This window comes from Podarcis bocagei, assembly GCF_964188305.1.
Source record: "Podarcis bocagei genome assembly, chromosome: 3".
NCBI lineage: Eukaryota > Metazoa > Chordata > Lepidosauria > Squamata > Lacertidae > Podarcis > Podarcis bocagei.
The window spans coordinates 8,373,010-8,385,569 of NC_138127.1; the positions used below are offsets into that span (position 1 = coordinate 8,373,010).

Here is a 12,560-nt window from a genome sequence, read left to right on the forward strand (position 1 = left end):
TGAAATCGTTCTTAACCTGAGGTACCACTTTAGCTAATGGGGCCTCCCCCCGCCACTGCACAATTTCTGTTCTCATCCTGAAGCAAAGTTCTTAACCTGAGGTACTGTTTCTGGGTTCACAGAGTCTGTAACCTGAAGCGACTGTAACCCGAGGTACCACTGTAATGGTGTATGTAAAATTTGTTCTACCTATGTATATTTCTGTAAATTTGGGGAAGCTCTTTAGATTTCCTACCTGCATCATGCCAATTTATTTTGTTGCAATCACAATGCCTCAAAGGCAGATTTGACGAGTTGCAACTTTCTTTATTCATCCCGCTAAGCAGGAAAATAGAACAGTCTTTTTAATCAAACAGTTTTCTTCAAAAAGCTAGAAATCACTCCTTCAGCAGGAGGGGAGACGAGGTAATTTGGATAAGACGAAATAATTTCATAACATGGAAAAAAGGACAGTTTCACCAACAGAGATGTTACCAACTTCTGTAGTGTCTTCCACTTTTCCTATGTATGTGGAGTGTTGGCATATAGGGCAAAGGGAAATTATAAAACCCATATCCTCTTCCCAGGTGCTAAAGATATGTGTTGGAGCAAACCAGTGTGTGAGCAAATGAGGACAGATCACAAATCAATGGCAGAGCACATGGTTTGCATGCAGGAGGTCACAAGTTCAGTTCCTGGCACCCTCAGATCATCGCAGATGATGATAAAGACTTCTGCCTGAGACGCTCTGAGCTGCTGACAAGTTAACAAAAGCAGCACTTAGCTAGCTATCTAAAGCATCTTCATATGTTCCATAGAATTGCTAGTGTGCCCTGGAACATAAATTAAATAATGAAGGGTTTATATGAGACCTAATTAGCCACCCCACAGAGAAAGCTGCTCCCTGCAGCTGCATCAAGTTCCAGCATCACCTCCTTTAAATCAGGTTCTGCTGAACCACTCTGCCTCATTCCTCCATCAGCTCTTATTCTATAATTCGGTCATTTGCAAGGCTGAAATACTACTTACCTTTGGAGAAGGTTGCCTATTGCATCTCAGCATGGATTCCTGGAAGTAGCCAGAAGTATTTCAGAAGTCAGACACATTAAAAAAACAAAAACCGCTCTGCACCCAGCCCAGGATCAAGGCCAGTTGCTGCAAATAAGTGAGGGAGTGTTCTTTTCAAGGTGTAACCCAGTGGCTCTCCTCTCTCTGCAGGGAGAGCAGGGCAGCAGCATTTAATGCAAAGCAGGGAGAGATGGCAAAGGTTTACCTGCTCTGCAGTTGTTCTGACTGCTTCTCCCTCCAGTCACTTCTGGGTTTTGTAGGTTTGTTCATCATGAAATTTCATAATATTTTTTGTTGTTTTACTAGGTTAAGTATGTATTTCAGTATCCCTCAGTATAAAAACTTCTGATTGTTATTGAAATCACCTGCTTGATAAATAATTACTCATGCATTAGTTGTTGATTTTCTTCCTTTGTAACTTACTGCTACTGCTTGCTTGTGTTGGGTTATCGTTTCTCCTGTATTTTGTATTGATCTGCAGTCTTATACTGGTTATGTGTTTTGGTGGTGTTGTTTTTTACATTCCTCGCTAAAATTGGTTGGCTGGAAGTTTGAGTCCAACACAAGCTGCAGGACCGTAGGGTCTTCACCCTTGTTTTATAAACTTAACTGGGAGCCCGACCCATTTAACTTCATGGGACTTTAGAAAAGACATGTATATGATTGCATTCCTACTCCAAGCCAGGTGTTCATATTGCCCATACCATTTTCATAACTTCCCTGATACCTACATATGGGATTATCTGATCATTCTTTACTCCTAGTCCTATTTTACAAGGAGGACAGGAACAAGAGAGTGTAATGCCGTGCTTTATGGTTTAAGTAAATATATTGCTTTGGTACTCCTGATCATTACAGTAGCCTGGAATTATTATTATTTTTTAGAAATACTCAGGCAGTTCAGTTCTCTTCATGCTTGCTAAGGAGTAAGCTGCATTGAACACACATTCCCTATACATGCATTATAATGCATTCAACTATAGAGGCAGAAAAATATCTCTTGGCTCTCATTATGCTTGAAACAAAATAGATTTGTTCATGCATCCAAGTTTGAAAGCATCGCCAGTGTTGTCAGAATCTTATATCAGTTGAGAAGAATGGCTGTCTCATTACATTACACTGTGTTTACATCACATAATGGCAACATCTGGCAATGGGATGGACTGGTCTACTGCTTTTGCAATTAGCTAAAGATATTTAAATGATCAATTTGATTTTGTTTCTTGAAGCAAAAATTTCCAGCTCATGTCACTTATTCGTCTGATAGAATCTTGAGGATTCTGGTGAATAAATTTCAAGTAACTGCTAGAAACTCTTCAGCTACAACGAGCAGAAGGGAAAAGTGCATCGAATCAAGATGTAGCCTTTGGACTCCTTTTGTCAAATATACTGAAACGAATTGGTCCATAACGCTAAGACATGTTTTCAATCAAAGCATCCAAAAGATACATTTGTAGCCTTAAACTACTAGACATTATTAGAAGCTATGTTTGCTTTTATCTTCCGTCTGCCCATAAAACCTAGAGATGAATGGGCAGGCACAAAAACTTACTAGGGGTGGGTGAGCGGAACATTAGTTATGCCCCCCAACTTAACTGAAGTGATCCTCGTCTAGCACCCCCCACTGGAACATAGACACCTCTTGGTGGATGCATGATGGAGAGCAAATCCCCTGGCCGCATCATGGCACCATATTCTGCCTCCAAGGTGCGGAATGCTTTATTTGGGGACCAGGATGGGGTGGGGGAAGAGTAACTGCTTCCAATAGCGGCTTCATCTAGGTTGCTGCTTTACCCATGCCTTGTTAGATAACTGAGGACCCTTGCAGAACATTGAAAGGCTAGTGCCTCCTTCTGTCTGGCATCATAGAACACACGGTCATTTCCTACTAGGGATGATGGGAAATGTTCATCTCCCAAAATGGAAATAGTTCACCATCAACCCCAATCTCTGGACCTTTGAAAGGGGAATGATTTTCATTAATGCCATGACTCGAACTAACCTGTTTGGAAGAATCACCTTCCTGTGAGTATTTTTATTTATTTTCCAAGCACATAATGCCACTTCTCAGTGAGGTAGAAATATATACAAAACTAAAGGAGGCTCTAAATGTTCCTCCTGCACAGTTTATTAATGGGAGTCACATAGAAGCATCCTATCTGAGTCTGTTCCTTAGCACTCCATCTAGCTGAACGTCATTTGCAGTCATTGCTGTTAAGATACAACCAAAAGGGAAATGGTTGTCTTTTTAGCTTCCTTTGCACCTGAAAAAAATATCCACGCTAGTCTTTCACGGACTATGTTAACAAAAGCATTCATATTTAAAAACAACAACAACAACAAATGCTGCAGTAATTTGTTTTGAAAGCATGGCAGGCTCTAGTTTCCACCATTCTCAAGAATGAGGTACTATTTTTTGTTTTACACTTTTTTTGTTTTTTTTTAAATGAAATATTTTCTGGAGTGCATGACTAAGGCAATGATTTGTTTTCATAAGTTCAAGTAAAGACTCTAGAAAAAAATGCTATTGCACTTGTCAGGAGAATAATGACTGTGACTATTAGGCTGAATTGCAATACATGAGCAGGCACATTATTCAAAGGCTCTCCAAGTCTGGAGAAATATATTTAGTGAATGAAATTGATGGAAAAGGAAGAAAGTTCATTTTAAAGTCAGTCTAACCACTGCTGATTCAGTACTGACAAGTTCTTTGTAAAGGTCTTGTAGTTTAAAATATAATAATGACTTGGACTTGGACGTATCAATGCCTTTTTATCTCTATTGTGATTTTAGCATTTTAACATTTAAAATTAAAGAATGGTTTTCATCTGGTGTCGTTCTCCCCCTTCCCCTTCTCTCTTTTGCCTTGCTCCTGTCACTTTACCTGGGAGATTGCCTCCCCATGGGTTCAAAACTAATAATGCAATTGAAATTTTATGGTGCAATGACAGCTAAACTGCTACTCAGCCCTTCGCCATTACATATAGTTGCTCACATATTTTTTTTAAAAGCAATGATATCAATCTAATACCAAGGCTGCAGTCCTATTACACTGAATTCAGTGTGTCAGTTTTTTTTAAGGAGACATCCTAAATCTCAGCACTACGTCTTGTTTTCCATAAAATGTACATAATTTGTGACAATTCCTTCTTCAAATCCACCTTGCCTGAGGGATGTCTAAACTTGTAAAGGATTGTGCTCTGCATATATTTAGAAAGTTAGATCCTCCTAACAGAGGGTCCATGTTGTGCTCAGCCCTGAAACTCTTCCCTAACTGGCTTGTGGGCGCGGCTTGCCCCGCTCCAAGCCGGTGGTGCCACAGTTATGCCAATGGCCTTTAGCCAATCAGCAGCGTGGCAAGGTTGGGGGTTGGGGGTATTTATTTGGCAGCACGACATAGGGACCTCCTTTTGCTTTGTGCTGCCAAACACCCGCCCACCCATTAATTAGGTCGTGTTTGGCCTTGCTTTGGACTTTGGTTGGTCGCCTGTTTTGGAATGGGGGCCAGGTAGGAATTTTTCCCAATGTGGCAGATTGGCTGTGGCCACTTGGCTTTTGCCTACCTCTTAGCAATCATCACAACTTTGTAAGGTTTGGCGGTTAGGCATTGGTTTAGGGGAATGTGGGGAGGGGAGGTGCGGCCATCACCTGCCCCTCCAATGAATAGGGTATTCCGTTAAAGGAATCTGGGGGTCTGGATCTCCTCCGAAGCCCGGAGAGGGGCTAGGGCCATGCTAGGACCCCTCCATTGATGAAGCTCCCCCTGCTTTACCCTTCCAGGCTTCCTGCAGGGTGGGGCAGGAGCCAGATATAGTTTGATACCAATGCCTAAACCAATACCAGTCACATTTGTGCATTTTAATTAAGTTGTGGCCAAAATTTGCCCATTAACATTTGAACTAAATTCTGTCTCCACTGTGTCTTTATTTCCATGGGGGATGGGTTTTGGGGCTCGAAGCACAACAGCTAGCTCTATTTCCATCAGTTCATACAATCCAGATTTCAGAGTTGCCTTTTGGTCACTTTCTTTTGGGTTCATGTGTGCATACATACACACAGCACCACAACCATCACCAGCTAATGCGCACTCACTGTTTTCTCTGTTCCTCACTGGGTAAATCCTTGGAATTTATAAATAACTCACTTTTGCATTACATTTTCTTTGACTATTAGCTGCTTGGCAGGGGGTTGGACTCGATGGCCCTTGTGGTCTCTTCCAACTCTATGATTCTATGATTCTAAGAGCGAGTTCCTGAACATGAGCAAACTGACCTGCCATCAAACCCAGAGAATCTTGAAGGTGTTTAGCCCATCTCCTCTTATAATACATCATATTCCTTAATATCCAACAAGGTAACGCAGTGAGCTCTGCAGGCATTTTTCTGAGAGAATGTTGCTGCTATTTTGCCCCAAAACTAGCTCCGCTAATCATTGTTCCACGTTTTAAAACAAAACAAAACTAGCAACTCTTTGATTCTAGAAAGGAGAGTGAACAAGAGACGGACAACACCTTATGCAGTCTACACAGCAAATGAAAGCTCCAATTTGTTGGGTTACAAATTATTATGAAAAGAGAGCAGATGAGATCAAACGCAACAGCAGAGGGTCCACCTTTAAGCTGAATACACTAAAGAGTAAAGTTTATTCTACACACACACACACTTGATCTTAGCCAAAAGGCCGAGAAGCGATAAAGTTTATTCATCTCTGCTCCTATAATGTTAACTTTTGTAGCTTGATACTAAAGCAGATTTTCTAATTGCCAGTTGTTGATAATGAGCTGCAGGAGGGGGGGAATCACTGTTCATTTCACATCATTGTAAGAAAGGTCACTGAGAAGTCTTTGTTCTTAGTTTCTGTCCCCAACCCCTTCCTGGGAACGTGGGGCCTCTTCAGGTACTGTCTGTCTGTGAACAGCAGTTCTGCTGCTTCTGTGTGCTGATGACTGATGCCTTGAATGAACACCTGTTGCTCTAATTCTTTATTAGTTTTCTAGTCTATAATTCATAGTAATCAACTTTGAGCTCTTTGGTGAAGTATTAGGGATTGCCTACTGCTTCACAAATTGTTGTACTTAAGGGCGCAGAAGAACATAAGCCTTTGAAACAATGAATTTCGGGCAAGGATAAATCCTGTTTGATCTTCAGCATATTCTTACATTTATCAAACTAAGAATTTTTATTATTTGTGTCTATCATAATTTTTTACCCTTAGTTATATTATCCCCTGGTGCTCATACTGTCTTATATTTTAAAGAAACAATATAAAGAGCTATCACAACACTTGCCAATATTGCTTGTTGTGATAGTAATAAAAGATTTGGAGCATCATTGTTGTTTTCCATAGGCATACCTGCCCAATTTGTTTATTGCATTTCACTGGCAAGTGTGATACACGTCTGACTAGTGGGGTATGAGAGCTGAAAAGAATCACATCTTGCAATCCTTTGGTTTCAGATAGTATATGGGTAGATGAGTCTAAAAAGCCCAGGACACAAATTTTCATGGCTATGGAGGCTCATTTTTAAAAGCATTTTGAAAAATAAAAAAGCCTTTGAAGTATCCTCTTCCCAAACTTCCAAAATACACCTAAGAACAATTTAGCTTGGAGTTATCATTTACTTCATTCCACAAGGTTGAAAGGGGGGCATTTTTACTGCTCCCAGTTCTCCCAGCACCAGTTGACATTTGATGGTGTTTCCTTGTCCTCTGAAGGCGGTTCTGTGCAGCCGGGGCTATTGCTCATCTACATTCTTCATTCAAAATGATGCTGACCTGCTTGCTGCGTCACACGGTGCCATATCGTTTCATAGTCTTCCCCACTGTGTGAAACAGGCAACTCTTTCCACTGATCCAAAAGGAAAAGATGAAGAAGTTCAGAAACCTGCTTCTATATTTGGAAAAAAACATATGCTACTAGAAATATGTCACATTTTGCTTTTGGAAACAAAACTGTTGGTGTCCCCAACTCTATCAGTGTTCAGAAAAAGCAGAGAAGCAAATGAAGGACTGGGGACCTGTTGCTATAGTGATCTAATGAAGATCTAGGCAAAAGACATAGGAGTCCTGCATGCGACATGTTCAGTGCCCTACACCTGCAGTCTAGTAGGATTTAAGAGTAATGACTTGATGTGAAAGGAGGGTAAATGTAGCCTTGCAGCAGAGATGTGCTGCCCTTTTAATTTAGATTTTTAAAAAAATAAAAAATAAGATTTTTACTCAGTTTCCTTCCACTGCATTTCTTTATTTCATTTATCATTTACGTCTTTATCTTTATTTCAAATGTATACCTTTCCAACCCAGCCAGGAATCTCAGATAAATGTGAATGTAATTGTTACAGCCAAAATGCTTGAAAAAGCAATTCCTTAGAAGATGTTCCCTTTGCGAGTGAAAAGCAGCCACTTTTGCAGCATCAGACAGCACCGCGTTATTTGTTCAGATTTTTGTACAGCAAGGTTTGGCCTGCCAAAGCTCTCCTGGCTATGCAGCTATTTCAAGCTCACAAGCACCTTTCCTAATGCCAGGCAGTGGCAATCCAGCCTACAATCATACTTCACTTTCCATTCATTCTATTGTGCCAATTTAAAACTGTGCCAGTGTGTTTCTCGGGGCTTCTGTCTTGAGTCATAGGCAATGCTGCCATGAAAAGGATCTCTGCTAATTGGATCAGTTTGTTATAGCATAGCAATATGTTTACTTTGTGTGTGTCTGTTGCTGTTTTCTTGCCTTCTTTCTTCCAGTTTATAAGCAGCCTATATTCCTCCTAGCTGATACAATTAACAAGCTGGACACTTCCCTTACAAAGTATATCAAATGACAAATGAAATTGGTTGTATGCCTACCAGTGAGTTCAACAATAATGTTTAGTTTGTGTAATGAAGCTTAAGTGTATACTGACCTAAAGCTGAAACTTGTCTGTATTGTTAAATCCTTTCCCCAGGGTCGGTGCTAGTGTTCAGTTCAGCTGTGAAGACAATTATGTGCTCCAAGGGACGAAAAGCATCACTTGTCAAAAGGTGACAGATACGCTGGCTGCTTGGAGTGACCATAGGCCAACATGCCGTGGTGAGTAGTGTTCATTGGAGGGAATAGGGTAGGGCACTGCAATTACTCATGCCAGTTGAAGTGTGTCATAAATTGAATGAATGGTCTTATCCAATCTTGCTCTTCATCTGGGTTCTCTATTATTTTGAACATCCTTTAAGGTTATGGGCATGTTTGGCAAAGTATGTAAACTTGAACGGTGAAGCTTTGCAGGGCTGTTCGCCCACAATGTCCTATGTATGGGCCAAAGACACATATGTGATATGCATAATCTTTCCAGACACAAACATTTTGAGCAACAAGGGTCATGCACATGTCTGCTCCACGTAGATGTTAAACCAAAGAGGAAGTGATTCTAGTGCCCCTTTCCATATTCAGAATACACTTTGCTAAACAGTTCTACAGGCCTCCTGTATGCCATTCGCTGCCTATTTTTTTCAGTTCACCTTTGTTTTGGCTACACTTTTGTACTGCTGGAGCAGATCCCATCAGCCCTAGTGAGCATGGCCTGTGGCTAAGGACAATGGGAATTGCAGTCTAATTCTGGGGCATGTAGACTGGATTTGGGGAAGTAGGGTGGGAATATATGTACAATAGGCATCTATTTATATTTACTGGCAAAGCATGACTAAAGATCTTTCAGAAGAAGAAAAAAGGAAACAGTAAAGAAAGCCCAAATTTCTCGAGCTGCAACAGTTTCTCATGTCCAAGTCTCAAGAAGGTACTAATAATACACTGAGATTGTGTCAAAGACTTTTTGGGTCCAAGCACTTTTAAAAGAATTCTGAGCACAATGTTTAGTTTGACTTTTATTTGTTTGTTTGTTTGTTTAAAAGCATTTCTAAACTGCTTAATATTTAAAAGTCTCTTAAGTGTTTTACAAAAAAAAATACAGTATAAAAACAATTAAACAGTAACAGCCTCCCCCCATAAAACACCATTCTGAGAACAGATTAGAAACAGGAATTCAGTAAGAATGGGGTCTAATCTTATGGGTGAGGAAAAGACCTGCCTTTACAAGACATCTGAAGGAACTGATCGATGATGCTTTATGGAAGGCAGAGGGGAACGGCATTCCAGAGTGCAGTGTCAGTGGCAGAAAATTCTATAGGGCTATGAGTAAAAGTTTCCCAGGTGAACTAAGTGATATTACAGGGCTACATGGGGATAGGCATTCTTTCAGGCAACCTACAACCAAGTTATTCACAGATTTGAACATTGGTAACAGGCTCTTGAATGTGGCTGGGGGACTGACTGACAGCAGTGTGATGCCTTTAATATAGGTGCAAAATATGTACACCTGGTGCTCTCAACAACTTGGCCACAGCATTCTGCACAGCTGTAGCTTCTGGAACAATTTCAAGGAAAACACGATATAGAATGCATTCTATTACTCCAGGTGTGTGGTCACCAACACACCAGCATGCATATATTATCCATATAGTGAGATGCATAATGCAGTTCTTCAGATGGAAGATCTGTCTTATATCAGTCAGTAATTACTGTGTTTCAGTTCTAAGACAATATTCATAATTACAACTGTTACAATATGCCAAAATTTAAAATTAATCCATTCTGACTTTCTTTTAGGCTATACTTAGGGAGGGGAAATATGTTTCTACCATGTAAATCACAGATAAGTACTATTTTACGACTTTGATCTTCACTGAAGGATCACTAACACTTTAAGTAATTAGCTGACTTGATCTAATTCATCCTCTTAGTCTTATAAGGAAACAAACTGCAAGGGAGAATAGTGATTCTTGGCTTGAGTTATGCTTTTGATTCTGGCATTTGTGCCAATCTCATTCTAGAGAAGTTAGCCAAAAGCTGCATCAGCTCATTACTTACAGAAATTGAAGCAATATTACTATCTTGCTGTCACCTGAACAAGTGCCGCGACTTTGTGTAATTATAGACATGATGCTTTTTCTAATTGAGTATACTTTACAAACAGCACAAAAACATCTATTACAATGCTTCACAGTGTGAGTAGCTGCCAGTTATAAAACTCATGTGAATGAATGAAGCCATGGATAATTTGCCATTTGTTTCGAATTGTCCAATTCATGGATGTTTTAAAAAGCATATGGTGTAGTCCGTTGACAGTGTGCACTGTACAGCACTGATATAGAATGGATAACAATCATATCAAGTACTTCTGTACTAACTTTCACACTGTAATCAATGAGGATTAAGTATGACAACATAATGCTGGTATCCTTTGTTCAAAATGACTGTACAAAATAAATGAGATTTATCAATTGGAAACACATGGATGTAAGATTGCTGTTAATTATAACCTTGCAGTTTCATTTGCATAACTGAGACTCCTCACATTTTTATCACCTCATATTTTCAGTTTATGATAATATATGCATTCACATTTAAATAGATCCCAGCTAGGTATCATATGGGGACGCAGGTGACGCTGTGGTCTAAATCACTGAGCCTAGGGCTTGCCGATCGGAAGGTTGGTGGTTTGAATTCCTGTGACGGGGTGAGCTCCCGTTGCTCGGACCCAGCTCCTGCCAACCTAGCAGTTCAAAAGCACATCAAAGTGCAAGTAGAGAAATAGGTACCACTCTGGTGGGAAGGTAAACGGTGTTTCTGTGCACTGCTCTGGTTTGCCAGAAGCAGCTTAGTCATGCTGGCCACATGACCTGGAAAAACTGTATGTGGACAGATGGGGGATTCTAAAATTTTCCACTCCTTGGGCACATTTGAAAAAGATGAAAATTACCGAGGCCCACTCAGTCACAAAATAGTGGTTCAAGGGCAGAGCCAGTCAAAAAGTGATGGGCAGAGGTGCAGTTTGGCATGATGAGCTGGTAACCAGTGCCATCATTTTTAATTGAGATCTAATCTCTCTTTGGAAATTGTAAATTCTTTGCTACGGTGATTTCCTTGTGGCAAGGAATTTGTAATTCAGCCTCCCCATTCAAGGCAGAATTCAAGGTGGCTATTTATTATATATCTTCCTCCCCACACCTCCATTTTTTACTCAAGTATTTTTTATTAAGCTTTTGTTTCTCTATCCCTTTCACACAACTCATAGCTTGTTCCTGCAAAACTACCAAATTCTTTTATCTGTCCTTCCTGCTCCTTCTACATTCACTTCTTTCCCCCTATAACAGCTGCCTTCTCATCCCTTCCTCTATGTTTCCATTATGACTAATTACCATGTGGAAAGATCAACCTTTTGTTTCTTCTAATGTCCTTCAATATCTCTAGACCATTCCCCCCCCTGCTCCTTGGTCTTCTCTGTCTCCCAGTTATCATTACTGTGTACCACTTTATCTACGACCACACAGGCTCAAACACACAAACCAGCAATTTAGTTCTTAGTGGTGGTGCTTTCTGTTTCACCTCAACTGGTGAAATGGGACATGCCACCTTGTACAGTTTTATTGTATTTATGTCATATTTCTGTAAAACACTTAGAGACTTTTAAATATTAAGCAGTTTAGAAATGCTTATAGATAAATAAAATTAAAATTAAAAGTTGAAGTCAAAAAGAAGAGTAATCTTGTGGTTTTGGAAAAAAGAAATTTGTGCCAATTTCAACATATGGCCAGATTGTTTATCAGTATGTGTGTCCTAAAATTCCTTTTTAGAGGGTTTGAACCTGAACAGAGTGTGATGCAGTGTCAGTGTATTCTTAGCACATTCACAAGACTTGGATGTGAGAAACAAAAGCAGCTTGTGAAATTAAGATTTTCTTTCATGTTTACTTTTTTCTTCTGAAAAAAACACACCAATCAGTTAAGTTTTGCCTCCTAATAATGATATATCCCTATTGTACATGAATCCTCCCTGTCTTTTAGGATACTATTTTATCGTTTTTAAGATGTACTTTTGTAAAACACTTAGATACTCTTAAATATTAAGCAGTTTAGAAATGCTTTTAAATAAATATCTCACCATGTAGACAAAGACTTGCTCAGTTTGCGTATTTAATTAAAATCTATGCAAGCTTCTGAAATACTCCGTATTTATAACCAGGCATAGGTTTCCAAGCAGGGATACTATAAATACATTTGTGTTGTGCTATTTTACATATTGTCTTTAGATTGTTCTTAAAATGAAGCATCATTGCAACAAAAATATAGCAATGAATGGAGAAGATGTGGAGGTGGAGTATGTGCAACAAGCAAAAACACACACACAAAAAACCCCCACAAATACATCAGCCTCACCCAACCAAATGTTCTCAGATGTTCTTGGACTGCAGTTCCCATAATCCTTGACCTTTTGCCATGCTGGCTGAGGCTGATGATAGTTGTAGCCCAAAACATCTGGCAGCCACTATGTTGAGGAAGCTGAAGTACTCATTCATTCTACAAAATCATCCCCATCACCTAATAGTTTTGAAAACAAACAAAAATCTGTGTGAAATGCATGCATTTTGCTATCCATTGTTTCACTGCCACTAGAATCATTATGAATTTTGCCACTGATGTCAATGT

The 12,560-nt window shown here is 39.7% G+C and overlaps 1 protein-coding gene and 1 long non-coding RNA gene across 2 annotated transcripts in view; one reads left to right on the forward strand and one right to left on the reverse strand.

Moving 5' to 3' along the window:
• The window catches only part of CSMD1 (CUB and Sushi multiple domains 1), a 998,673-nt gene that overhangs the window by 684,154 nt on the left and 301,959 nt on the right, over window positions 1-12,560 (forward strand). The window contains exon 9 of the mRNA XM_081189289.1: window positions 7,988-8,112. Coding sequence (XP_081045415.1) covers window positions 7,988-8,112 — 125 coding nt within the window. The remainder of the gene's footprint in view (window positions 1-7,987; window positions 8,113-12,560) is intronic.
• Window positions 5,741-7,408, reverse strand: LOC308584551. Its single transcript, XR_014006911.1, has 3 exons — window positions 7,337-7,408; window positions 6,822-6,894; window positions 5,741-5,827 (listed from the first exon to the last, which is right to left on the reverse strand). It is a non-coding gene; the product is annotated as an uncharacterized lncRNA (long non-coding RNA).